This window comes from Aspergillus sydowii (assembly GCF_001890705.1).
Source record: "Aspergillus sydowii CBS 593.65 unplaced genomic scaffold ASPSYscaffold_14, whole genome shotgun sequence".
NCBI classification, from domain to species: domain Eukaryota; kingdom Fungi; phylum Ascomycota; class Eurotiomycetes; order Eurotiales; family Aspergillaceae; genus Aspergillus; species Aspergillus sydowii.
This window is the reverse complement of record NW_024467872.1, coordinates 309,566-337,180: the sequence shown is the minus strand read 5'-3', so window position 1 is coordinate 337,180 and position 27,615 is coordinate 309,566. Positions and strand designations below refer to the sequence as shown.

At 51.3% G+C, this 27,615-nt stretch overlaps 7 protein-coding genes across 7 annotated transcripts; 4 read left to right on the top strand and 3 right to left on the bottom strand.

Moving 5' to 3' along the window:
• Positions 1 to 1,636: 1,636 nt before the first annotated feature.
• On the top strand, positions 1,637 to 3,434 carry ASPSYDRAFT_161185 (FAD-binding oxidoreductase; the record flags this gene model as incomplete). The annotated part of the gene is given in 7 exon segments (XM_040842968.1): positions 1,637 to 2,165; positions 2,178 to 2,294; positions 2,339 to 2,421; positions 2,470 to 2,721; positions 2,768 to 2,796; positions 2,845 to 3,040; positions 3,111 to 3,434. The coding sequence occupies 7 exon segments, from the start codon at positions 1,637 to 1,639 to the stop codon at positions 3,432 to 3,434; spliced, it is 1,530 nt and encodes a 509-aa protein (XP_040697924.1).
• Positions 3,435 to 3,868: 434 nt separating this feature from the next.
• ASPSYDRAFT_93879 (uncharacterized protein) lies at positions 3,869 to 4,644 on the bottom strand (the record flags this gene model as incomplete). The annotated part of the gene is made up of 3 exons (XM_040852897.1): positions 3,869 to 3,962; positions 4,066 to 4,415; positions 4,486 to 4,644. The coding sequence occupies 3 exons, from the start codon at positions 4,642 to 4,644 to the stop codon at positions 3,869 to 3,871; spliced, it is 603 nt and encodes a 200-aa protein (XP_040697923.1).
• Positions 4,645 to 5,914: 1,270 nt separating this feature from the next.
• ASPSYDRAFT_161254 (MoaD/ThiS family protein) lies at positions 5,915 to 6,184 on the bottom strand (the record flags this gene model as incomplete). Its single annotated transcript, XM_040842975.1, has 1 exon — positions 5,915 to 6,184. The coding sequence occupies one exon, from the start codon at positions 6,182 to 6,184 to the stop codon at positions 5,915 to 5,917; it is 270 nt and encodes an 89-aa protein (XP_040697922.1).
• Positions 6,185 to 6,439: 255 nt separating this feature from the next.
• ASPSYDRAFT_35634 (uncharacterized protein) lies at positions 6,440 to 11,486 on the bottom strand (the record flags this gene model as incomplete). Its single annotated transcript, XM_040845355.1, has 6 exons — positions 6,440 to 7,477; positions 7,907 to 7,941; positions 7,991 to 8,337; positions 8,391 to 8,442; positions 8,491 to 8,688; positions 8,744 to 11,486. 6 exons carry the CDS (start codon positions 11,484 to 11,486, stop codon positions 6,440 to 6,442), a joined length of 4,413 nt encoding a protein of 1,470 aa, XP_040697921.1.
• Positions 11,487 to 16,024: 4,538 nt separating this feature from the next.
• ASPSYDRAFT_93875 (uncharacterized protein) lies at positions 16,025 to 19,479 on the top strand (the record flags this gene model as incomplete). The annotated part of the gene is made up of 3 exons (XM_040852896.1): positions 16,025 to 16,563; positions 16,641 to 18,018; positions 18,079 to 19,479. 3 exons carry the CDS (start codon positions 16,025 to 16,027, stop codon positions 19,477 to 19,479), a joined length of 3,318 nt encoding a protein of 1,105 aa, XP_040697920.1.
• A 1,251-nt stretch (positions 19,480 to 20,730) lies between these two features.
• ASPSYDRAFT_160887 (phosphatidylinositol-3-phosphate-binding ubiquitin-protein ligase) lies at positions 20,731 to 22,321 on the top strand (the record flags this gene model as incomplete). The annotated part of the gene is made up of 2 exons (XM_040842946.1): positions 20,731 to 21,627; positions 21,689 to 22,321. The coding sequence occupies 2 exons, from the start codon at positions 20,731 to 20,733 to the stop codon at positions 22,319 to 22,321; spliced, it is 1,530 nt and encodes a 509-aa protein (XP_040697919.1).
• A 612-nt stretch (positions 22,322 to 22,933) lies between these two features.
• ASPSYDRAFT_50122 (putative C6 transcription factor (War1)) lies at positions 22,934 to 26,179 on the top strand. The gene is made up of 5 exons (XM_040848003.1): positions 22,934 to 23,174; positions 23,257 to 24,490; positions 24,542 to 24,822; positions 24,869 to 25,404; positions 25,462 to 26,179. Exons 1-5 carry the CDS (start codon positions 23,114 to 23,116, stop codon positions 25,990 to 25,992), a joined length of 2,643 nt encoding a protein of 880 aa, XP_040697918.1. The 5' UTR covers positions 22,934 to 23,113; the 3' UTR covers positions 25,993 to 26,179.
• The last annotated feature ends 1,436 nt before the right edge of the window (positions 26,180 to 27,615 follow it).

The window sequence follows — 27,615 nt, the reverse complement described above, 5'->3', positions numbered from 1 at the left end:
TGCCAACATCATCCTTCCATCGTGCCGATATCGGGCATCCATGAGCACCTCATAAGGCGTGGGCTTCTGGGGCTTCTGGGGCTTTATCCCGCGAGCAGACGGGAGCAGTGGATGGATCTACTTTCTACAACCAACACTCTGAGACCCTCGGTTGATGTTGAGCCACAATTCTCCACATGTGATAGACGGACCCGACGTCAACGGGCTCCGGCCCCCGGGCCTCTCGGCTCCATCGCCCGTTATCGTCATCTACTCGGAGTAGGTTCTAATTTTGTCAGTCCAGGGATAACCCCTTTTTCAAGCAAAAACAGGTTTCGACTGTCGAGTCAGAAAAACTGGACCCCGTAGCGGCTAATGGTTGCAGCGGAACATTTCCAGGGGGTGTAGTCAACTCAAAAAGTTCCCAAGCCACAGCTAGTCGTCACATCCAATGGAAGGCTGTCGAGTCAGCATCAGCACGTCAGTGCAGAGGCTCGAGTCTCGACGCCCTGGTAGTTCCGATTTGGCAGGGAGCCACTGTCACCTGCTTCCATTTTCAGCCAATCTTCCTGTAAAGAGGCAAGCAGCCGATGCGGAGGCTCAGTCCCCGCATTGCATGGGCCTGGTGCCCTGGTCCAGTGTATATCTCTATCCAATTCGCCGATTGGTATTTCTCAAGCCCCAGTGGTTCGGCATCGCTTGAGCAGCGCGAGAAATAGTGCTCCGCTATCCTTTAGTATATGTAGCCGCCCTTTGCGGCCAAAATGTTCATGGAAACCAAGCCCATGGGCTGGTACCAGCTCTAAATGAACATACCGAAAGCTTCTAGATGAAGCTATAGCCTCGACATATCGTCCAAAACCTGTGCATATCGGGCTTCCTTGACACTTCAAACATGTCACATGCGGTTTGACATCGTCGATCACTGCGCATGCCGGCAATAAAACGAGTAAAATATCAAGCAGAATGAGGACCTGTCGATCACGAAGCTCATTGGCGACTTTCCACATGCTCGGCAGAGACCATGCTTCCAACTTTCTATAGCCTGAGACCATCGATCCTTCGGCATAAATCCATGCCCTACTCCGTACTCATCCGCTAAGTGCAGTCGGCTGGATAACCACAACATGTTCGTTTTACGATTCTTCGCAAAACGGGTCCCAGTTCAAACTAAGCCCAATATGTACGCTGCACAACAAATTCGGTCGGTATCCGTCACCCCCGATATAGTCCCCATGAACTCCACAAAACCTCTAACCGAACGTCGATCAAGTCGATGACTCGCCTTATTGAGACTACTGCGAGGACGCGAACTACGAAAGTGGCCTTTTTTAGCCAATCGGCCACCTTTTTTAGTCAATCTCCACCTCCGCGTTGTCGCTCCTTTCCAACGGCCATCCTGCGGAACTCGCTTCGCATAGTCTGGATTCGGTGTGCACTGCGAAAATAATTCCTGCCAATGACACTTGCCTTTGTACGGATCATGTGGCGTGGTTCGGTCAAGTACCCCTTCCTGGTCCCCTTGATCTCCACTCAACCGATGGTAGATGTACGGTGGGTGTATATATGAAGCGGCAAGTGCCCAGGAATATATCCTGGTCACTAGTCAGTTAATCAAGTGACGTCTTCATCGTTGCAATATATTACTTGGATCACCATGACCCGACGTTTCAGCTGGCGTGCTAGCGCTGCAGTGGCCCTGGCCATTACTCCGCTGGTTACTGCGGATATTTGCTCAACGCTTGAGGCACAAGGCATAGAGATCGAGCGTCCGCTCGCAATCCAATATGGCTCCGAACTACAGAACTACTGGTCCACCGCTTGTGGTGACCTCCGTCCAACATGTGTCGCATACCCGTCGAGCAGCGTGGAGATGTCAGCAGCTGTCAAGGAGTTGCACAACACTGATGGTCTCTTTGCGGTCAAGTCGGGCGGCCACATGCCCAACAATGGCTTTGCCAGTATTCAGGATGGCCTGCTTATCTCGACTAAGAGGCTTGATCAGGTCATCTACAACCCGGATGATAAAACCGCTATCATCGGCCCTGGTCTGGATTGGCAGGATGCACAAAAGGGACTGGATGATATCAATAGTGGCCGTACATTAGTAGGTGGGCGAATGGGTGACGTAGGTATAGGCGGCTACATGCTTGGAGGTACGATTTATTGCTCGAAGAGTCGGCAACGTCTAACATGAGCAGGTGGTTTGAGCTTCCTAAGCTCCCAGTATGGTTGGGCAGCGAACAATGTCGTCAACTATGAGGTCGTTCTGGCGAACGGCACCGTTGTGGATGCCAACGAGAAGGAGCACACTGGTAAGCGATTCCCACCCTGGATATATTCAACTCTAACAAGACAGATCTCTTCGCCGCTCTGAAGGGAGGCGGTAATAACCTTGGCATCGTCACCTCCTACAAACTCCAAACGCACCCGATTTCAAAGGTCCGCCTCCTGCACCCTGTCGGTCTAACGAGTGCTGACATCTAATAGGTCTGGGGTGGAAACTACGTCTTCACTGCTGACCAGACACCCGACGTTCTTCAAGCCGTCCGCGACTTCACCGAATACTACCCCGATGACAAGGCGGCCGTTATCGTGACAGCCGATCACACTGCTATACTCAAGACCTGGATCATGTTTCTGTTCTACGACGGCCCTGAGCCACCCAAGGGTGTCTTCGATAACTTCACAGCCCTGAATCCTACCGACACCACAAAAATGTGGGATTCATACAACGACCTGGTGCGTCCTCTCGAATACTCTTTTTAGACATGGCTAACAGAAACAGCTTAAAAACAACAATTTCTTTGTCTTACGGTACGTACCTTGAAGACCAAGGTAAACGCACTGGAACTAACTGCTCAGGGGCCAACGATATGTTATCACCACCGAGACAACTCCCCTACCGTCCGAAGATGTAGGCGCGGAGGTTATGCAAACCCTGTACGACACTTGGTCGAACATTACCAATACGGTTATCGACGTGCCGAACATCATCGGCTCAATGGCCCTGCAACCGATGTCTCGCGCCATCACCGAGAAGGCTAAAGCCAGAGGAGGGGTATGTACCCCCTAAACCGCAACCCCTTGACGCCTACCCAGACCTTCACTAACTACTTACTCCATGATAGGACCTTCTCAATTTCTCCCCCGACCAAGACTACTTGATCTTCGAGTTTGACTTCTCCTACGCCGTCTCCGCAAGCGACAACAGGATCGACGCCGCAACCAAGAACCTCTACAGCGGAATGAACAATGCAATCTCCGATTTAATAAAGCAGGGCAAGCTGCCTGACGTTTATCGGCCGCTGTTCATGAACGATGCCTACCGCTCACAGGACTACTGGGGCCGGATCGACCCTCAGTCCAGGGAGCTGGCGCTTAAAGCGAGGAAAGCATATGACCCGGAGAAGTTCTTCCAGACACGGACAAGTGGTGGATTTAGACTTGGATAAACTACTAATTTAATTAGTTACATATAAGCCGCCTCCGCTGTTACAGGGGCAGGCGAGCTCTAATAATACAGAACTATATAATCAAGGGAGTTGCAGATGTTCACATTCGCAGAGTGCGATTACATTTTTTTTTATTATTAAATGTTATCATATTATGGTGTTCTCTGTAACGTGCACAAATCCAAGCATTAAGACAGAGAACAAAAGAGAAAACACAAGAAAGCAAGAAATCAGCAATCAAAACGGTGATAGAGAAAAAATCAGACCGCGGCATTATCATTCTCGGTTGCAATTGACATCCTCCATCCATCCGTCCTATCAGTGGCAGTAGCAGTCATCGCCATCCGCCCTCAATCATGGAACACCTCAAATTATAGATGTAAGAAGCACTGCAAAGGAGGAGGAAGAGGAAGAGGAAGAGGAACTCAGTCAGTTCACTCCATCTCCTTCTCCATATTCGCATTCACAGCCGCTTTCTTCTGTCTCCAGAGACAAACACAGCAGACGGTCGTGAAGAAGAACATGATACTATCACCAAATTAGCCCTATCCTCAGCAGGGGAAAATAGGAAAGAATGAAAGAGGGGAAAAAGAAAAGAAGAAGAAGAAGTAAAGGGGACGCGGAGACATACCACATAGCGATACTCAAGCCCCAAATACTCTTCGCCTCAACACAGACCCCTTTCGACATGCCGATCCAGCTCTTGTAATCTACCGCGCCGCTAAGGTTGTCCAGGTAGGAACTAAGATGGGTCGCAAAGGTATACGCCGAGCTCCCATCGCCGTCTCTCGCAAACTTGCCCTTGAGGATATCGCCGATCTCGCCACACTCAAGGTACGAGAGGGGTTTCCCGATTACGACCGCGACAACAATCACGGCTATGAGCAAGAGAGAGTCTAGGATCCCGGCGGCGAGGAAGGGGAGGATGTCGTCGATGAAGAGGATCGAGGTTATGATTGTGTAGATGCAGGAGATGCAGGTCTGCAGATACTTCGTTAGCATCGTCGTCTACCTATCTATCTATGGGGTAGTTTTGGAACTGGGAACTTACAACGGCGATGGTGCCGATGAAAATGTCAGGGGGCTTTGCGTCGTAGCGAACAATCTCAGCGATGAAGTTCGCTGTAAGGCCGATGATGGCGATGAGCGAGCATGCCTGGATGGCACGGGCGATGAGGAAGGTTGCGCCTAGGGCGCCGTAGCGAGGCATGTTGACTGGGATAGTAAAATAAAAACAAATAGAGCTTGAGAGTAAAGAAGGTCGTCTCTGACAGTGGTCGTGGTCGTGGTCGTGTGGATGGTGCGAGGTCCAACTGCCAGCAGAGGATGGTCTATATAGCAACTCCGGTGGATAAAAAGAGTGGTTGAAGGATCGTCGTCGAGTTGAGTCGTAACACAAAGGAGCGGCGCGTCACAGAGTCAAAAGTAATGAGATAAAGAAAAGAGGAGTGAAGGAATGAAACCTCGCTATGCTATACGAAAGACTGTTGCTGGTGATTGAGATGGTGAAACGGATTCTTTGAGCAGAGACAATGCCCGACTTTATACTCAGCCAGAGTCTAGACTTCCAAAATAACCAGCACCAAGTTGAAGTCTAGACTCTGTCTCTGGATCCAAATAAAGACCTCCATCGCATGAATCATCCTGCAACGCCGATCCATAAAGCGCCAGGATGTCATTGAGACAGCCAAGATGAGGCTGGGTCGAGCCTCGTCCGGCTCCCTGGAGCTGGAAGCTGGGTAGCTCTAGTGGATCCCAGGGCGATATACTATGGATAGCATCAAGAACCAGGTCCAGTTCCTGGGGCGACAAAAGTACGGTGCATATTGGAAACGCTGGCGTCCAGTCCCCGCCGCAGCGCTTAACGACGAGCCCTCTCAGCCAACGCCCTCCAGCGCGTCTCCGGACTCTGACGCAGGGTCTGGCGCGTATTTCTCTCTATGCTTCACTTCTCTGCGAATCAGTATCTGCAAATGGGGTGTCCGTTTATAGCTGCGCTATGACATTATTCCAGGAAGAAGTTGATGTCTATAATAAGGACGTAAAGCAAAATTACGGCGCTTGAGCTGAGTCAGTTCCAACTAGCTATCTCCTCTTTTATACAGTGCAGAAAACAAGTGGTTCATATCGTTCAATTCAAGCGCTGGAGTGCCTATTGTAAACTGTCTATATGCCAATGGCCTGTCGTTGTGCCGATTCCCAGAGTAAGAGCAGTATGGATACCACGAAACGTCTTAGCTGAGGACAAATAAACTCTCGTAAACCAGGGAAATATAGCAGGTTATAGCACATAAGTATATACCAGTAAAAGTACCGTCTAGCCAAAATTAGTACTCGTTGATTCCAAAAAAAGACCTTCACGACTCACCATGCCATGATACCTCTTTTCTGACTCGCGCAAAGCAGAACTCAATCATAATAATTCATAGTCCAAGTCACCTAGATCATCATACCCCGTATCCCATCATCGAAAGCGTCAATTACCCCGAACTAACAGGCGGAATAATCGCAACCTCATCGCCAGGCCCAATCACCACCCCAGCATCGCCACCGTCAAGATTCACATCAGCATCGACATACTCATCCCCCAAACTAACACTACAGCTGCTCAGCACCTTCTCCTTCATCCCTGGGTATCGCGCCTCCAGGGTGTCGAAGAGAGCGGCCAGTGGCAGCGGGGCAGGCAGACGCTCGGTGTTTTTGCCTGTGTAGGTGGAGGCGGTGGAAAAGTAGTGGATTTGGAAGGACATTCTTTTCCTCTACTTCTGGTACCCCTTTATTGGATGAGAAAGGAGGATAGGGGCTATAAGAAGGAATGAGAAGAGGAGGGAGTGAGGTGGTTGAGGTTGATGAGGAAAGTGAAGTGGGGATGGATGCGGGGATCTTATCTGGAGGTTCCTACGCAGAGTATCTACGGTGTACAAATGCCGCAATTTACTGCGTGTAAACAATGTGCGTGTAACCATCATTTCAGAGACGTCGTAGCTATCTATTACATTCAAAATCTATTCCTGTGCCAGAGCTCGGAACGCATTCACCAAATCCCGACGAAGATCCTCCCAGTTCTCCAACCCAACGCTGACACGCAGCAGCCGGCGGTCCACCGTCTTATCAGTCATCGTGCGCCACTCGATCAGCGACTCGACGCCTCCAAGACTAGTCGCGTGCTGGAACAAGTCGAGCTTGCTTGGCAATTTGCGTGCGTGGTCCTCTTCTTTCATTGTGATCGAGAAAACTGGCCCGAAGCCGTTGGGCATCTGCTTAAGCAGCCATGGCTCGTCTGCCTTTTGCAGGCTGGAGTGGAAGACCTCCTTGAGAGCCTTCTGTGTCACTGCTTCGTCGCTTGCAGGTCCGGGATTCTGCGCCTGCAGTGCGTTGTGGAGCCACGATACTAGGTTTGTTGCGTTCTGGCTCAGTCGTTGGACCCGGACCTCGAGGGTTCGCAAGCTCCGGACGCCCAGCCAACTCTCCATGTTGCCCATCACGCTTCCCAGGAATAGCCGGTCCTGAAACAGCCGACGTGCCCAGTCTTTGTTTTTGGTAGCAAGGACTCCACAGAGGACGTCGCTGTGTCCACCGAAATACTTGGACCCAGAATGCATCACTATGTCGGCGCCCCATTGGAACGGATCTTGGAGAGGGGGCGGTGCAAAGGTCCCGTCGATTATAAGATAGGCTCCTCGCGAGTGTGCCTTCTTCGCGAACTCCTCGATATTGAAAGAAGTCCCTTCGGGGTTAACCGGAGTTTCCAGGTGTATGACATCTCCAGCCTCCAACTGCTCAGCCGGGCAATTCAAATCCAGCTTCTGCATGCCAGTCAGGCGGCTGAACATATCGATCACACCATGGCATCCGTGGTATCCGTTACCGATCGAAATCCGACGGGGATTAAGCAGGACGAGGGCTGCATGGAAAGCCGATAGGCCAGACGAGTAACTGATAGCTTCGCCGCCGACGAGGGATGAGAGAATAGCTTCAAACCGAGTGGGATTTGGGGCAGACAGTCGGGAGTACACGTGTGATGTTTTATCCGGTTCGTCATACTATTTATTATAACCCAAAAGTCAGAGTATTATCCGGCCAAGATCGAATATAAATACTCACTCCACTGAGATCGGCTAACGGAGTTAACTTGGCCGGGTCATCGGAATAGCGGAAAGTAGTCGCGACATGGATCGGGGGCGCGACGTCGGTAACCACGTTAAGCGCATCATCGGCATGGAGGGAGCGCGTCGAGGCGCCAATTTCATCGTGTGGCAGCATTTAGGCGTTTGGAGGAAAGTAGAAGAGGGGAGGAGGGAACAGAGGGGCGGTTGTTCGTAATGAGGGAATACACGTGATTGAGCGGGACAAGTGGAGATTGCGTGACGAGTTGGAGACACCAGAGCAACCGTCAGAGCAACCCATTGAATTTGAAATATCCTACGGCTAATCTACCGCCGCAGGGAACCCATTCTCGAGGGTTCACGCACCGACCCGGGCGCCGCCGATTGGAAGTTGAATCGGTCTGCATCCATCAGTGTCTAGTCAATTCGTCTTTCAGGAGTAAAACTCACCAGCCTCAGAGTCGAAGGCAATAGTAATATCATCGTGCTCACTAGGATAGTCTGGCATGTCGAGACAGACAAAATCAGATGAAGCATCATCATCGGTCTTCGGAAGCGCAAATTTCGCGTCAACAATGCGAACACCGTACTTCCCGGACCGGTTGAAGGCCTCCAAAGTGTCGGTGCCCTTCAGAACAAAGTTCAAGCACCTTCCATGACTGAAGTCGTTCAAAAATGCCACCAGCTGGATCACCTTATCATGACGCACAATCTGGACCCTGGCCATGCTTGACTCCCATTTCTTAGTGATGGGGACCACCATCCGGCGACGGGATATCATAAACGAGGAAGCAATACTGTATACCATTAGCCTAAGCGTCAGAATGTTAAAGTGTCGGCCATAGCATACCTGTCAAAGAGCACTGTGAACCCTGTAATGGCTTTCTGGAATTCATGTAAACCTAAAGCAAATCAGCATCTGGAAAGGCCAAATGAATCGGACAAAGTACCCTTGAGCGTCATGAAATCAAACCTCCGAACCATTGGTTTGGCCATGGACAACTGGAGAAATTCGGTCAACCGATCTTGCATTTCCGGTGGAATGAGGTTCTCTGCGGCTGAAACGGTCAAGTCGTGTTGAGCGGGCCTATACAGACTAAGGCCCGTCCGATTGTTAACATCCAGACCCAATTTCAGTTCGCCGGGTCCTATGACTTGTTAGCAGGAAAATCATAGGCATATAGAGAATTACCCAGGTCTTACCAAGATTAATTCGATCCGTTACAGACCCCCAGTCCGACGCAACGAATGCCCGCAGGTGCTCGGAAAGGACCGTTGGGCCATACCCATGATCAACGTAATCATGCTCTTGATCGATAACGCACACCGTACCTGCAGGAAATTGCAAGTGCGGTTGCGGTGGCTGGCCGGTGGCCTTGTCGGACGGCTGTTCGATGGTATAGGCACGAATCGGGACGTCCGCGACCTTGAGCTCTCTTTGGTTTGGCAACATGGCCAAAAGCAATGAGTGAAGCGTGGTACGTTCGCGAACTTCCTGGAAAGTCATCAACATAGACCGGCTGCGGCCGTCTTCCTTAACATTGAGGACCAGAGCCGGAGCTCCGTCTTCACCGCGTAGCAGTCCAAACAGCACCGGCGCTCCGTATCCCAGGATGTGGCGTACGCTGCTCAAGGTTTTCACTTTGGGTGATGTCAATACCGTTATCCGGAAACCACGATGGGCGTTTCGAGTGCCGGTGCCCTCGGTCACGACTACTGAACGTTCGAACAACCGGACACGGCACCGCTCAATAGATTCCGGCGGAAAAGCCTTCGGCGTCCCCGGGTCCATGTACTGGAACAACTTCAGCGTGCATTCGAATATCACCGATTCGCCAGCTTCTGGCTGTAGACTGGCCTCCGTTTTCCGTGTGTAATTAACAATGTTCCAGAGCATTTTGAAATCGTCCTCCTTGAACATGACGTCTAATTCGAAATTCCGCGGTAATTTCACTCTCATGGAGTGTGTCCGAATCTGCCAATCAACATCATCCCACGTCGGTCCCTTCTTTTTGTCGGACTGGATCATGACATTGACCAGGTCACTCTGACTGGTGATTGCAGCGAAAACATACCAATCCGCGCGATCACGGATTATAGACAACACACACGGCATAGAGAACTGCTGGCTGTCGTCTTCACTTGAGCTCACAGATACTTCGACAAACATACTCCCAAAGCTAAAGTAGCGGCTATTGTCGCCTAAAGGCATCATCTGTACAAAGGTCGGCGCTTTTCCAGAGTTGTCCAGCAACATTGATCTTGAGGTTGTCCCTGAAAGAACTGCGGACACATCTGGTGCGAAAAAGGGATATCTCACCCATACGCTTATATCGGATTCGGTTCCAGGGGGTATAGCAGCAAGGATATTGTTTCGTTTGATGGATACCGTCAATGAGCGCAGGTGACTTAGCACAGATTGATGCATTCCTAGAAGGTCCGACAGCTGTCTATCACCCGTTGTGCTGGCCACGGCCAGAATTGCATCAACTCCCATTGTGCCATATCGCGTGACTTCCTGGTGCTGTGGAACAATGTTCTCGCTGATCCACAGCGCTTTGAAGAGATCGATCACAGCCTGCTGTGCCATCTCCGGAGACGGGCGGGATCCCGGCCTTGCGTTAGAGCCACGCGAGCGTGCGTATGCCTCCAGTCTTTTCTTTCCGCGCATGAACCACCATACCGCCGCCCTCACCCACTCGGTGAGTGACGTCTCCATCAGAGGCTTCACGTCCTCTGCAGCAAGTTGAATCTCCTGTTCATACCCTGCCACATACTGTTTGAATTCGACAAAGGCTACCTCGCCAAATTGGCTCGCAACTGACCGCAGTGAATATTTCGGTGGTTGTGGGCTTGTAGATGTAGTACGGCTATCCCGACTTGACGGGCGAAGCTCATCGCTAGCAACGTCATTTGGCGCCAGTTGAGGTATTGAGGGCGGAGGTTTCGGGGGCGATAGGCTATTCGTATTCCCACCAGGTGCCAGGCCCGGAGGAAGCATGAGATCATCAGGGTTCGCAGGGCGGGTCATCGGAGGAGGGCTTGGAGCGTTTGGCGGACTTGGAGGACTTGGGGGCGTACGGGCAGGACTTGGCGGAGCTGCAACCTCTGTTTCAGAAATCGGCGGCGTCTCGTATAATGAACTCGGGCTCTCTGGAGATTTTTCATTTTGCGGTGAGGTGGGTTCTTCGTATTTCTGCTGTAATGCACGACCCTCTTCAACCTCCATCTTCGCACGAATGCGCTGAGCGACTGAATCCGCCCCGGGGGAAGCCCTAAAGGACAAGCGAGAACCAGTATCACCGAGATTTAATGCCATCAAGAAATCTGCATCTTGCGTGTTCTTAACAAGCAGTGGTGGCCGGTTTTGCGAACTGCCACCATCACCTGGTTTTAGGCTATCGTTAAAAGAAGTGTCTAGTCGAAGATGAGGGCTTCCAGCCTGCGCATTATCGGGATCATTCAGTCGACTCGAAGTCTGACTGTGGCTACGAGTCCGATTAAATGAAATCTCAATGGTTGGTATCTCAGACTCGTCCCCGCCCTCTCCGATACATTCGGGAGCCCCATCAGCGAACTTAACCTTCAGGCCCTTGTTTTTCCGAATCTTAGGTGGAGGCGCGCTTGGGATCGTCGGTACCGGATAAGCGTCAATAGACGGCGATGGGTTTGAGACAGGGGATGCACTTTGAGCGTCACGCGAAGACTTCCATCGATGAGAAACATCCAAGCGAGGGGGCGCGGGGATCTCCCTCTGGGTATGGGACCCCGTGTAGCCAGCGTGAGATACCGACTTGGAACGAACAGGTGCCAAAAATGCCTCAACCTGCTGGTCTGCATTGTTCTTAGGTTTGTCTCTTGAAAACAGTTTATCCCTCCAATGGGGTTTCTTGGCCGCTGGCTTGGGTTCGGCATCCACAAATGAGAAAGGATCATTGGCAGACATGGTGATATGTATTAGAAGAAGTGTAAATGTATTTCGCGAATCTTGTCAAAGCTACTATTGCGCATCGCAGAAGTGCCAGACGAGATAAGGCGACAAGGCTCGTGGAGAGTACCTGGCCCTCTTCTGAAAGTCCCCGCGCAGCAACACCGGGAAGCCTATCAACGCCCCAGACGAGATACTTCGATTTCGGACGAAACTATGGAAAGAATAAGGGACAAGGACGAGGGATTTGCGGATGACGATTGACGATCGAGGCAGTGTAACGTAACCGATGTCGACCAACAGGAGAAGGGGTGGGAAGAGCGACAGGGAAAGGTACCTATCGAGATATCGACCCCTAGCGTTATCTCGGCGGAGCGGGAGGGTGGACTCAACGAGAAGAGAGGGAAGGGGGGCGAGGGACTAGCTCAAGTGAAGCTCTGGGGCCGACGACAGTTCTTAACTTCTCGGAAGAAGTGAACTGTGCTCCTGCCACCAAGCGTGATTGCTTGCGCTGTCTGCTGTGGAGTCGGGGACGAGCGATCTACCGCGACCAATTATTCAATGACCATTCAGGAATAAGGACGCAGACGGGAAGTTTGCGAGTCGGGGCATTTGCACAACGTCAAGGGGTGAAGAGGGGTTTTAGGGAGGTACCTGGAAAGAGGCTAAGCAGTAGTTCGAGATAAACAAGACACCCCAGATTCACGAGGGACAGTCAACCCAAGTTGATGTTGGCAGTGGGGATGCCCGATAATACTTGGCTGGACAAAGGCGCACGATAAAGAAAAGTGCCTGAGCTGAGCCAGCAGCTGTTCCCGGGCGATAAACAGCAGGTGCCCGAAATAAAAGAAACAGAAAAAGAAAGGATGAAGGAATGAGGGCGACGAGAGTCAAGGAAGTTGGGAAGATCCCCAGGAAAGGTGGGCAGAGTGGAATGGATAATGGGGACGGCAAGCAAGCCCGTGCTGAAGCCTACAGAGTACGAAAGCCACGAAGCCTTCCCCCGACCGCGGTACCGCCCAGGAATTCCTCAGCGTCCAGCACTACTAGTCCTACGGAGTACCGACCTCTCTGCCTCTGCTGTTCCTGACTGGCAACAGCCGTGGCGACTTTCCACGATCGCGCAATGGCTTGATTCTGGCCGTGACCCTTTGTCCTCACCTTAATCGTCTCAAACGCGCGTCTCGACTCCAGTCTGTTGCAGTCACGTGCCCGACACCATCCGTCAATTTCGACCCTCGCGGGCTTCGTTATATTATTAGACCTAAATATAATTGAGCACAATTGGGTCGCTCATCGGTTGTGCTTCGCGATAATTGATGCAATTTCACACTAGGGTCGTCATTTCCCTAGACCTGGCGCTAATATGAAGCCTCGGGTGGCTGCCGGGAAGCGCTAAACGATTTCAGACGCTGCACTGCAGTCTTGCCAACGGTGGAAACGGCGATTAACTTTCCGTCCTACTCGCATTTCAATGGTTTTGATAGTAACTACGCATACAGTTACGGCCGACGATTGGAAAAAAAAAAAAAAAAATCAAAATGCCTAAGACAACAGCAGAGAAGTCCCCGTTGAACTTGATGGCTGCAGAAACTGAAACTGACGTGGGCTCGTGAAACCGACGAAATCAACAAAAGAAGAAATGAAACCCCTGTGCAGTGTTAGCGCCAAATCAGTTATCTTGGGAGCAGAATCAACAGATCAGGTTGGTTTTGGTCCAATAATAACCAACAGGAGGAACCACCCCCACTGTCGCCCGCCGTCTGTGCGATCCATTGGTAGACGACGAGAAGTGCAAAGGTCAAGCCCTCCCGTCATCCTGAAACTGGAACTGGTCGGTGCTCCGTCTCAGACAAAGCCGGTCTCTGTTTGAAAACGACCAACTGTGCAGTGGGCCTTGGTCACAGGCTCGCAGCACGTCGAGCCTTGGCTCATGTGGAATTGGCGAGAACCGAGCCATTTCGTCTCCCATTCCGACCAGGTTCAGGGGGATGACAGCGAAGGGCTGAAGGCTGTGCGGATGGATCCAAGACACCAAGACCTGCTCAAGAACGTGGATGCGCCACAACAACCCCCCCCCCTTTTTTGACGGAGAGGGCTCAGCCACGGCCCACAAAGAGGGGGCAGCTAGGTCAAAAGCGTCGGGAGACCCAAACGGGCGTCGTGCACAGAGAGGAACAGAGTCATGGCGAATCAGAGACAAAGATGCATTTTCTTCGTGATTCTGGGTCTTTAGGCGTCCCGGCCTGAAGTCGTGGCTCCAAAGTGAGTAGGAAGGAGTCAGGGAAAGGTATCAGGCATTCAAGTACCTGATTATCGCAAGAGTCAACATCGGAGTTGGGAATGGAAATTGGGAAGTCACTCCTTGTCCCAGAGGAGAGAGGACCCAGACTCCGTTGATTGACAATCTTGGCGATTTGCTAGAAGGAAGTTAAGGTATGCTTATCGTTCATCATGGCAATGATAATCCTGCCATGACAACTACTTCGGCAGTCAGCAATGGGGATGGAATAAAGCCAAGTGCAGCCAAAAGCACAGACAACAGCGCTGTAACACTTGAAAGCAAAGAATGAGAGGATAACTGGCAAACAAGTAAGCGAGGGGTTCGGCTTGCCTAATTCATCGATCCCGGTTACGCTCTGGTGTCCAGCTGCAGAGTTATGCATCAGCCGCAGCTATTTACTCCTTAGTCAACGCATTTATAGGGTGTGCGACAAGCTCCGGCATTGTATGTTTTGGAATGTGCACAAGTGAATTTAATCCATTGCTTGCAAATGCGTTATTTTATGCTCTCCAATACTGATACACTGGACGATCTTCTCAGTAATATCGCTTCCATCTTCAGTCTTCTCGATGGGTGATGTCCAGATCCTGTAAATAATGAATGACATGCCATTCCTTTAATTCTTGACCTTGGATTGAGTATTTTTGGTTCGAGAAGTGAGGGTTCGTACTTTGCAAATAGTGGTTGGGTGGAAATATATCGTGGATGCGCCCAGTATATAATTGGAGCATATACCACCATTTTCGCGAGTATCAACTGTATTTGGAGCAAATGATGGAAACCATGTTTTGTGACGAGCAGTTTGCTCCGTCCTTATGCCTGAAATGTTTCCTTCAGAAAAACAATGCCTTCAACGTAATCATACTTATACCGCCGAAACATCATTATTATCGATTGCGACACGTAAACCGGATGCCGCGAAAGGCTAATCTCAACTTAAATATCAAAATTAGAATTGGTATCGAGCGCATGTTTTAGTTATATAGTATACTAATAATATGCCCCGTTTAATCAACTTACCAGATGACAGTCTCTGTCGCTGAGCTGTTGAAGTGATCCTCCATCCACAAGCAGATTACCGACTTAAGAAGTACTGGTCTATGCTTGGGTTCCAAACTTGCCCCGGGCGAGAAATGATCCACGCCTCCGAAACAATGGAGATCCCTTTATGTGATCGAATTATCAGGTTCCCATCCAGAAAACCCTCACTCCATGGATCACCGTGACCGATTGATCTGTAAAGCCCAATCTATTTTTCTGACGGCGTACGATAGACCAGCCCTCAGATTCAACACGGGTTTGAGTAACCTCGACACCGGTTTGACAAATCTTCGCATCGTAATACGCGGGGTACAGTGATAGCTCAGTGCCAGTCCTCCGCCAGTGATATTCAATGCGCTGTTGAGCCTGCTCGGCCGGCGAAACATGGCAGAGAATGCCACCAGCTTCAGCTATCGACTCCGAGACAGCGGATCCCCTGTGGCTCCTGGATAACAGGCGCCATGTTCGAAAATTGAGGAGACGAACTGCCGAAAGGAAGGATCAGCAGCGCAATACAAAGTGGCTGGAGTAAGAAAAACAGCCAACTCAAAGTCTGAGACACCGAGTGGATTTCAGCCAGTAGTGCTGCCCTGGAGGAGGCTCATACAAAATTAGGTGAAGCGGACAGTGGACATTGACAAAAGTTGGCTGGGCTAGTGTTTCCAAGTTTAGAAGATCACCGCCCAGTTAACAGCAGCAAAGTGAGCAAACATGTTGGCGCAGCAGCCTCCGTCCAGTTTTCGGTTTTTCGCATTCCATGCTATTCACCAAGTTTTTTTCTTCCCTTTCTCTTGACGAATAATGGTTCTCAGGCCCGCAACTCCAGCGCGTCCACCTGTGACCTGACTCAGGCCTTATTCCGCGATTCCCTGTCACTGTTTACGATCCTTTCGCCGATCAACCCTCTGCCTCCCCACCGTTTCCCGGAACTGCGCCTCTCCTGCCCTGTCAGTCTGGAAGAATCGGTAGACTCACCACCTTTTTAGTATCGACGTTGGTACTTGGAGCTGTTGGACGGTTCTCTCACCTGTGGAGGCGGCTGCAATTTCTTCTCCAGCCGTTCGTTTCGATTTCCCTTTCACCATCGCCCGAAGGTGTCCGCGGATACGAGCTGATCAGGCAACCACCGTAACCTGGGTCTCATAGATTTTGCAAGGACAACGTGGATTGAATTTTCGACACGGGGCTGGCCTCCCCGAGGGGGTCATCCCATATATTCAGAAGGGCCGCGATGGCGTTAGATCGCGATGCGAGGTGTCATGACGAACCCTGGTCTCCGCCTGTTTCTCAGCCGCCCCGATCAAAGCGACCTTGTCAACAACGTCGGAAATGGCGAGATAATTTTCGATGGCGCCCCCGGAGATATACATCCTTCGGCGGTCGGATAGGATGGGTTATGATGGTACTACTGGCGTTCTTGTCGTCAACCCATGCTGTCTTGCTGGAATTCGAGAACTGTTTGGATACGGCTATCATCGACTCGGATCCACAGCAATTGCAATTCATTCCACTCAATGTGTCGGCTGCACTGAACATGACGAACTCTCTGTATCCGTTGGAAATCATTGTTTACGGGAATGTATCTGGTACTGCTCCCGGTAATAGGTCTGAAACCAAGATTATTGACCTAGACGTCGCCAATAACAACTACTCGACTTTGAAAACGTCCATCCAAGTTGCCAGCTTCATTCCTTATTCCGAACCTACGAGATTCTGTGATTCTGTTACCCAGGGGGGTTGTCCGTTGGGGCCTCAATTCGATGGGAATGCGTGAGTTCCCCGAGACCGAAACGTGATTTTTATTACCCTCTGGATAGCCTTACTGACATGCCTCCTTTTAATTCTAGTTCCGACCTCTCTACCCTACGGGCCTTCAGGGTTGAGCATGACATGGCCTCGTCCTACCACTTCTCCACATTGCACACAACGTTCACAATCATATCTGGCGATGCGTCTGCTGATCGACTCGGTTGTATATCCGTCGATATTACCCCAGACCTGGGCTTCACTGTAAAGAACGCCCTCGCTTTTGTGCCTCTCGCCATTCTTATTTTGGTGGGATTGGCCACGATATCCGCCGCTATATACAGCCCATGGGGTACTACAGACCCATTCCGCTGGACCAGCAATTACGGCCGCGATGAAGATGTTCTGCGACTTGTGACGCCGGGCTTCGGAGATTGCCTTCAATACATACAATTCATTGTTCTAACAGGGGCGTTGTCCCTGGATTTTCCGGGATACTACCAGCCGGTGGTCAGCCAGGTTTCGTGGTCATCTCTCATGTTCAACCAGAGCTTCTTTGGAACCGAACACAACCCAGTGATCGACGGGATTTACGCGGTCAACGGCACCCGTGGCTTGGACCGAATGGAGAAGCTTGTTGGTATGGATGGACCCCGGGATGTATGGCCTGCAATGATGGTCTGGCTGCTTGCGATTTTGGGAATCATCACGTTCCTAATCCAATTCGCTTTCGCCTTCCGGTGGCTCTATCGCGAGCTTGCCAGGATTCCCGAAGAGGATCTGCGCGCCAAAAATATGCCGTTCACTGTCGGCAATGTCATTCGAATTGTCTATAATTTCTTTCTTCTGCCTCTAATATCGCTGTCTTTTTACCAACTAATTATCGCCGGCGAGGCGCCCGCCTATTGCGTGGGCCTAGCAGGTTTGGTCATTTTCATATTAATATGCTTTTCGATCTGGACCGTCCGATTCATAATTACCACCCGCCCGAGATCCTACCTCTTCGATGACCTACCAACGGTGCTTTTGTACGGCCCTTTATACAACACTTTCTCGGACGACGCGGCGGCATACGCCATGATCCCGATCTTCATATCATTTGCACGCGGCATCGCGATTGGCGCAGTTCAAGCGTCAGGAATAGCCCAAATCGTTCTTCTGGCGATTTGTGAAGTCGTTTCGGTTCTAACAATCATAGCATTCCGACCATTCCCTTCTCCATCATCTATGAACCTTCACCACATTTGCTTCTCCTTTGTCCGGTTCCTGACTATTCTTCTGAGCGTTGTTTTTGTTCCGTCCCTTGGAATCTCGCAGACCGCCAAGTCCTGGATTGGCTATGTTATTCTTTTGCTCCATGGTCTAGTCTTGGTTTTCGGATTTTTCCTTAATGCTTTGCAGACCTTAATTGAAGTGATTGCCCGTCTGCTAGGTGCCGGAGGCAATGAAGCCGGTGTTACCCGTGGAGGTCTTGTTAAGGTTTGCGGACACCCATATTGAACTTGTTATCTTTTGTTAAACAGCTAACTGAGTACGTAGGTCTTTGGTATGCGCCAGTTGTCACGGCGCCTTCCAAGGCGTGATGTTGTTACACGACAAAGCATGGCTTCCGATGCTGCAATTTTAGCACATACGGATGACCGACTTTCATCTCAGTTCGAAGGGTCTCGGCCTAGGAGCTTGTCCGGTAGTTCGGCCCTGCTGCTGAACCGAGCGACGGCAAATGAAAGCAAGGGCAGTGCGATCTACGACACCGGTGAAAGGTCCCACAGTCGTGCTAATAGTGCCGGCTTATATACACCCACTACAGCGGGAGGCTTTCCGGGATCTGGATATCATACAGCGGGAAGTAACTCCCCAAAGGTCGGCCCAGTATTTGCGATGCAGCCACACGATCCGTATTACCGGCCACCGAGGCCTCGTAAACGGGGTGAAAGGGGCTTCTCGGACGATTCTGGTAGAAGGGGCTCTTCTACTCTCTACCGAGACGTCAGCTTTGCTGATATGGACGATGATGCCGCCGAGGGTCCTTCAGTCTCTAGACGGGGCACTCCTACTCCGGCTTATATACCTGCGCCTAAGGATGACCTGGAGTATGATGAGCCACCGCGCAAGCCCAAAGATTATGCAGTGCGAGAAGTGGATTTCTACTACCGAGTCCGGGGTCCTCCACTATCGCACACGGGGACTCGAAAGCTGAAGACTGGACCTGCCGATCCTACAGGCCCTGTCTCTTCCGCCACTGGGTTCTTCCGCAATCTACTTAATGGGAAAACGAAGGATAAAGGAAAAGGATTTGAAGTGGTCCGAAGTAGCAGAGCTCCCCCGCCTGGTCTTATTCCCGAGAGAGAAGACGTCCATGAGCCGTATTCGGATGACCCTGCCAACCAGAATAATGCAAACCGCGATCGAGCCGCTCCAGAGGCAGACAACCGCCCTCAGGAATCAGACCGCAATAACGAGGATAACCCCCAAGAGGCTGATATTGGCTTGCCGCTCATAGACGCGGGCGGAACCATCGAGCTCCCGAGCCGTATGGGCTCTCGTCGTGCAACCCAGACTCCACCGTTGCGGGCAAAGACGCCGTCAAAGTCGAGCAAGAGGCGAGCGTCGAGAGGTCCAGACGAGCCTGAAAATGAGGCACGCGACGATGCTTCTCTTCACCCTGCCCAAACGTCTGGTACTGCCCGGCTGCCGTTCAGCGCAGCGAGCTCACCGTCTCGAGATAGGAACTACTCGCTTGCTTCCACCGCTGCATCCGCATCGTCCGGCCACGACCGAACCGCGCGAACTCGAGCCGAGCGCCCATCGAGCGTAGGCTATGTTGCTCAGTATCGCACGCAGGATAAAATTCATTCTCCGCATTCCGAACAACCGTCGTTTAACGAAAGCGCGGCCGAGCTCGTGGATGAGTCGCATAGTGAAAAGAGCCACGCCTAAACCTAAAACTCTCAACCTCGACCTCGTCCACGCCATCTCCTCACGACTACACAGTGGTACACACATAAGGCATTTATATTCGATATGTTGGTTTAGCATTGCACTGGATTTCTATATCTGTGTTGATATCCCTATGACGAATCTCCTTATTATTGACTTTTTACTCAAAAGAAGCGATATCTTGGCCCCACCTATCTGTAACTGTCACCTCGTGTCGGTGCTTCATTTCGATGGCGCTCACTTTTAGTTGTGCTTGACTTAGTTTTTTGAGCAAAAGCTTATCCTGTGTATATTTTGGAAGCTACCTTTCGTGTATTGATGTTCCAAAAATACAATTTTTCTAATATATGTTTAAGATATTTCCGATTCCAAGCCATCCTGCGGTAGTTGTAAGTTGTAAGTACCGTAATTTTATTTCCTGTACGTTATACTGACTACGGAGTTATCAATTATCATTGGAAGTAGGCTGAGGCTGAGTGACGTCTCGGGCCCGTTTTCTTAGTCACCAAAACAAATGCCCCGATTCCGTCGGCTTCGGGGGGGGTCAGTCGCCAATGATCATACTTACTGCTTGGGTCTTCTGATCTTTGCGCCTGCAGGGCCGCTCAGCATTTTACGCAGTGCATCTGGCTGTATCGTTAATTCTTTTATGAGTACTACCCTTCAAATTTCGCCTCAGCGCTGGTAGCTCGTTGGTCTGTTGTCGAACCTGACGCCCCGCGGCAAATTCTCGGGCACGGTGCGGTGGCGGTGATAAGGCCAGGCACACTTGTTGCAGGCTCAGTCAATACTGGAATTCAGCCTTCTCACCCTCAAATTGATTTCGCCATAGTTTCCTCATTCTCCCTTTCTGTCTCGTGCAACGTTTCGTACGGTATTCCAGCGCGGTGTTGGTTTTGCGGTCGCTGGGTGACTGTCACGAGACTATCCCGCCTGTTGACATTGACCTCTCGAGTTCCGACAAGAAGTTGCGCCATTCTCCCAATTATTCTTATCTTTTTTTTTATCTACAGCCCCCTAGTGCGGCACCAATATCCTCTACCTGCGTTTTAATCCTTTCCTATTCTACCGTTGCGCGAGTCCTCGTTATCGGCGCTCTCTATCCGGTATTCCTTCGCTCCCATCCTGGAATCGTCGAGCCACCCATCCCATGACCGCCCGTTGTGGAAACGACGGAGATTGGTCTCCTCTCAAACATTAGGAAACAAGATACACTTGATTCAACCTATCCCGACGCAGTTTGCGAAGTACATGTCGTCATTATCGAGTTCTCCGTCCTCCATCTCCGGCCCGCCTACAATCACCGCACCCGGACTTCGGCTTCATGCGAGCTCGGAAAACCTCAGGGCGCGCGAGGCTGGACCTTCTTTTGATCCGCGAGGAGGAAGGAGGAGATCTACACTAGCGGGACCCGACCGGAAGAGGAGGCTTGTGAACCCGGAGTTGGCAGCTGAGACGGGCTATGCTAGGCCCCTTGGAATCGGGCCTAGTAGTAGTAGAGCAGAAATGGATAGCAGGCCTATCTTGAATACATCGCCACGCACACAGTCAGATACACCCGTTGCCGGATCTTCCTACGAGACCGCGATCGACTTATCCTCGTCACCACCACAAGCGCCCCCTCCGAGGGCGCTCGACCGCCGCCAGAGCTCATGGACCCAGGAGGACAACCAATATGTAGAATATAACCGGCCCCTGTGGCAGCCGGACGCCGAGGTTACGGAGTGTCCTATCTGTCGGACCCCGTTTAGTTTTTGGTACAGGAAACATCATTGCAGGAAGTGCGGCAGGGTTGTTTGCTCCTCATGTTCACCTCACCGGATTACGATCCCGAGGCAGTATATTGTCCATCCTCCGACTTCTGATCGCTCCAGCGCCTCAGCCATTGCACACCGCGCAACTCATATTGTGAACCTAGTAGAAGAAGACGATTCTTCACAGTCGCCGGCAGCGGTGAACCCGGCGTTGGGTGGTGGCGAGGAAGTGAGACTTTGCAACCCCTGCGTCCCTGATCCGAACCCTGAACCGCCATTTGGATTTCCATCTGTTCGAGCATCTGGTGCTACCGTTTCTGGCTCAAGTTGGGCGCGACATCGGTCGTATCACTCCCTATCGACTCCGTCTCGTCAGCACTTGTATGATTCAATTGTAAGTTCTGGAATGTCTTGAAGTAATACCTGGAGACTGACCTATGGTCCCTCACTTCTAGCCCGATACATTCCCATCTAGACCATCGCGCAGGACTGTTGGATCTAGCGACTACCCCGGGTTTGCCGGATTCGGCAGCGCATTCTCCCCATCTTTTCAAGGGCGTCCTATAGGCTACGGCTCAATGTCGAGTGCGCGTTCACCTCCAACCGTACCATCGAGACATGCCCTTCACTATTCAAGAAGCGGGCCGTCGGACGCTCCCTTTGCAGCTCCAGAGTCGTCTAGCAGCAGACGTCGTGCATCACGTGGATCTCATTCACGGCCGGCTCAGCCTATTGCCGAAGGCGACCTTTGCCCAATTTGCGACAGTCCATTACCACCAGTCGGTCCAAATGGGGAAGAGGACACTCGGGAAGCCCATGTTCGGGAATGTATTGAAAATCATGGCCGCCCATCTAGCGGAAGCCCGGTTTCACAAACTCCTCTTCCCGTCCGCATGCTCGCGTTCACATCGACTGAGAAGGATTGCATTGGACAGGATGGCGCAGAGCAGGAATGCACCATTTGCATGGAGGAGTACGAGGTCGGGCAGTCACTGGTACGTCTCGAGTGCCTATGCAAATTCCACAAGCGGTGCATTGTGGAGTGGTTTGAGCGAAAGAAAGAGTGTCCGGTGCACAAGACATCCTAGGCCGGTCCTCGCCGTCTTCGCCCTGATACCGCTTTTTCCTACCTTAAATATAGGTCATTTGGTCTATATATGATCTCAGTTTATAACCGGCGTTTTTGCCCCTTATTACTTATCCAGAGCCTCTCCATTGACTGGTGTTGATTTTCTGCTCTATTCATCTATCCTTTGCGTTGGCGTTTTATGCGGGCGCGGCATATTCTGGCATTTAATGAACTTTCCCATAGGCTGCTCAATGTCAACGACGAACATCATACATTAAAGACAAAGTCCAATTGTAAACACAGTCGCGATTGTCGACATTTGTGCTGGCTTGGGTACTATTATTAGGTCGTAAAGTACGTTGCTGGATGCCTGGGGCCAGAGCTCTTGATTGGCTCCTGGACGCCAGGATCCATCATCTGGACTTCGTTCTCGTGAACTGACTCAACGTCAGCTCTCTCTATATTTTTTCGTCCAAAGGGCGTCTGGGAATTCGGGTATTACAGAGTTGCTATCCGGAGTATACTTTCCCTGTTCTAATCAAACACACCGACTGGCTCTTTCATTATCAGATTCTTGTGACCGGTCGGCACTCGGAGACCGATTCACCGTTTCTCCGGCACCCCCGGCAGTGGCACCAGGAGCGCCTTGAGCACTGCACATTCTTCGTAATTAGCTGGGGAGTCGGCTAGCCGATTAGCAGCTAGGTACGCGCTATGGTCTTCCTCATCGAAACTCGGATTTTGGCCCTGCAGGTCGCATTCGCAGCGATGCTGAAGCTGACGTCCACTACCCACAGCGTCCCCGCATTCGATGGAAATTGATCCGCGATTGCATTCACGAGGGGAGAGTAACTCGGAGAGTGCGGAGTCCGGTAAGAATTGTTGCCGTTGCCCGTTGGGCTTTCCCCAGATTCATGGCGCCACGTGCTGATGCACCTGTTCTTTCGCATATAGACACGGAATACCCCGAGCCTCCGTCCCAGTCGTCATCGTCGCGGCCGCACCTCCCCGCGTCCATCCTGAATCGGTATACACAGTCTGGACAATCAGCTTACCCTGGCGAATCGCCTTCGGACTTCCGTGGCTTCCGTAGCTCCCCGCACCAGGACATTGATCCTAACGATCCGAATGCCGACGCGAAAAGACCGCGGGCGTGTGAATCATGTCGCCAGTTGAAGGTCCGCTGCGAACCAGACCTTGTCAACCCGGATGAACCGTGTAAACGGTGCGCAAAGGCCGGTAGATCGTGTATTGTCACGGTGCCGAATCGAAAGCGACAGAAGAAGACGGACAGTCGGGTTTCGGAGCTAGAGCGCAAGATCGATGTCTTAACGGCGACCCTGCATTCGTCGCAGAAGGTCGATGCGCTCCTACCATCAAACAGCAGTAACCAGTCGTCATCACTAAGGGACGAGCCCGTGGGCCGGCGATGGTTGGTTCCGGGGCAGAGTAGCTCGGACCGCTCTATACCATCGAGACCAGGTCCATCAGGGAATAAGCGGCATTATAGCGGGGAACTTAAAGACTCGCGGGATACGGCCCCACTCTCGACATCGTCCCAGGCCAGCAACCCTAGCCCAGCTGCGAGGAGTACTGAGACTTCGGGACGACATTGGCCTGCGCCATGGTCTACTCCGAAACCTGCCGCCAGGGAAGTCTCGAACGGCCCTGATATCATTGACAGAGGGTTGGTTAGCCCCGGCGTCGCCTCGGATTCGTACACGCGCTATGTCGACTCGATGTGCCATCATATACCTATGGTGGTGTTTCCACCTGGCACGCCAATGAGCGAAGTCCGGAAGCACAGGCCCGTGCTGTTTCATGCCATTGTTGCCATTTCGGTTGGGCCGTTTGAGCCGAGTTCACAGAACACGCTTCTTTTGGAGCTGTACAGGACGATAGGGGACCGGGTTATTGTTAAGGGTGAGAAGTCACTTGATATTGTGCAGGCACTCCTTGTAGCGTGCGCATTTTATACGCCGCCGGAGAATTTTGAAGAAATTAAATTTTATCAACTGGCGCAGTTGGCTGTGGCCGTGGGGATGGATATAGGGATGTATCGGAAATCACCAGCAAAGGGGAAGCCTTTCAACTTTATTCGTGATTTTGTGAAGAACGCACCAGTTACAGACCCCGACTCTCCAGAGATAAGACGAGCTTGGCTAGGGTGTTATTTCATATCTGTCCAGTGAGTTGTCTTGGTATCCCAGGGAAGGAGATACCTAACCAGTCCCTTTAGGACGTCGAGCGCTTTGAGGAGACCGATTCTCGTTCGATGGCTTCCATATATGGACGAGTGCATCGAGGTCCTGGAAAACTCCCCTGATGCGCTACCCTCAGATAGAAGGATAATACATTGGACTAAGTTGGCACGGATAATCGAGGAGATCAGTTCGCGGTTTTTCGCCGATGATCTGGGAGGTCCCTCATTTTCTGAATCCAAGTTCCAATTCACCTTAAAGGCGTTCGAGAAGCAGCTAGCGCACTGGAAAGATGAGGTTTCCAAGACCAATGAGTCTGGTAAGCAATATTTTCCACCATATGTGCTGTTTACTAATGAATCCAGCTATATTAACCCAGGCGCAAGCCATTGTCAACATTTATCTTCATGAAAATGCTATGATTTTGGACAACATGAGTGAGGAGAACAAGACGGCAGACATCGATATCTCCAACCCCGCAGCAGCAGCCCGCATAAGCGCGTTGAGCTCGACCCTAGCATCTATCCATCAAGCAATTGATACAATTTGTTCTATTCCCCCGAGAGACTTAATCAATGTACCTACTGTCGCTCTCGCGCGGACGGCTTTTGCAATTGTTGCTTTAATCAAACTCTACTCGATTGTGACGGCGCCTGACTCGTATATCGGGCAAGTGATTGAGCCTCAAGACTTGAAGGTGGAGATTTACCTGGATAAGGTGATCGCCCACTATACCGCTGCAGGGTCTCTTGCTGGTGGTGTTACCCCCGGCAAGTTCTCAACTGTCATGTCAATGCTGCGGGAGTGGTTCAAGTCGCGCAAAGACCAGCATGGAGACTTGAAGCGTGCTCTTCAAGTCCCACCAGGAAATGCTCCAGCGTCTGAAACGGACAGGAATAGGGTAATTCCATCTACGCCACTTGTTGTTCTATTTGCCGTCTCTAACGAATTATCACAGAGCACTACCTCTCAAGGAAATACCCCTCAAGGGAACACCCCGCTCCATCTCCTCAGCGTAGTCGCGTCCGAAGAAAAAACCCAATCCCCGGGTCAACAACAACAATACCAGCAAACCTACGCACGATCTAGGCCTGACTATCCTCTCCCCCAATCAACCCCAGAAACAATGGCGCAAGCGCCCGCTCTTCCACCATGCATAAGCCCATCCCAACTGCCCTCTCAACTCCCCGCAAACACCACAACCGCTCCCGACTCCTGGGGCCCCTACGACTCCCAACGCCAATTCTACCCAGCCCAAACACCCTTCGACCCAACCACAACCACAAGTCCTGGCCAACAACCCGCGGTCTCAGGATATCCCGACTTCTCCGTCTCCGGGAGCAACACGTTAATGATGCCGCCATCTGCCTCGATGGGCATGTTTGCGCCTGAGCTAGGTGTTGGTCTGGACGAGCAGTTCTGGAGTAGCATGGGCCAAATCACGGGGGATATGATGTTTTTCCCGCCGCAGGGTAGTTGGTCTTTTTAAGTTGTGCAAGTCGCTTGATGTTATAGATATCCATATCCTGTATTATAAGCTATAGAAAGAGAGGCTTGACGTTGTGAACTCGAGCGAAATATATCTCCGCTTCTCGAGCTGATTTGGTTTTGTATACATATTGTCTAGCATAATGGTGGTCTTTCTAGACTGCCAGAGTAGAACGGAGGATTTGGTAAATAAAGACCGTATTGTTTTGATTGATGTGCGGAGTGCTTCGTGGATAAATATATATCGCCTGGAGCATTGACCATTTAGAGTCAGAAACTAATTCCCTCGTGAGTTGGATGATAGAGAACCTCAAAACTCAAGAACCCAAGAACAGAGCTTTCGAAAGAAAATAAGTAAGTACGAGGTAGTCGAAACTCTACAACCCTCCGTTGGCGCTTGGGTTGGGTAAGATGGTATGATCCGGCCGTAGCCGCAACTCACAGCATCTACTGTCCTCGCGCTAATAATTTACTTTCCGAGGCAGGACGTGAACTTCCATCAGCAAGGTGTCCCGAGAGGCCAAGACCCGACAACCGGGTAAAAGAAAAGGATCCCCAACAGCTCTCGATCTTCAGACCGAGCCGGATCAGACCTCATGTATCTGTACAATGTCGCACAGACTCACGCAAAAAGGAGCAGGTTTTGGTTTCCCCGGTTGCATGAATCAGAACGTCAGAAAACGAGAATAAGCAATCATACTATCTGTGCAATTGAAAAATCAGACCATGGTCCTCGCCAAGGTAACTTCAGTGAGAAGAGATCGGCCAATCTGTAGTTCTGTACTCTGTGGTTCGATTCGTAACCCCACCCTGGAACACAGGGTGCAGACTGAACCGAACTGAACTGCTGGTATTCTTGGGAGTAATCGTGTGATTGGCCAGCATGGCGAGCACAGTTTGCAAGCGCTGCAGAGTGCAGTGCCGATGCAGATGGAGGAAAAGCCTAAGGGTCGAGAAGGAAAGAATTGGGGGAGGGCATCGAATACAGAACTTTGCGTGGACGAAGAAGATGAGAATAATGGGTGGGCTGGGACAACAGGCTGGGAGTTCGGTCTTTTGCGAGCTTGGTAAGGATGGAGTGGCGGGAAAGAGAATTGGCCAATGCCAATGGAGAGGATCAAAGCTGGGGATCCGGGTTGGAATTGACTTCGAGTGGCGGGAATCCTCAAGTGCGCAATGCAGTGGGGGGCATGCCGATGATGGAGTTTTGGAGGCAAGATGGGTGATCAGACCCAGTTCTGCATGCCACGTGTAAGAGAGAAGAAAATGCAGTCACCTCTCGACAGGAATTCGACTGCCTGGAGCAGACTCGAGTTGTACGCGCGAAATGAGACTTGGAATTGCGAGATTGCATGTAATTGGGAGGCCAGGGCAATATAATTCGGGGGCTGCAATTGGCGCTCGATCTCAGTGTGTGACGGCCGAATACTAGCCACACTGCGAGTCCGATCTCAGCCGGAACCAGACCTGGTGTCAATTTGGAACCCCCACAGAATTGCGCATGCTCTTGGCAGGGCACAGATCCACAGCGAAGCGAAGAGAGAACCAGAGAGAGATGCCATCAAAATTCAAAAGCCCAAAGCCGAAAGGTAAAACCCTTTGTGTTTAGGCTGCTCCTTTTCGG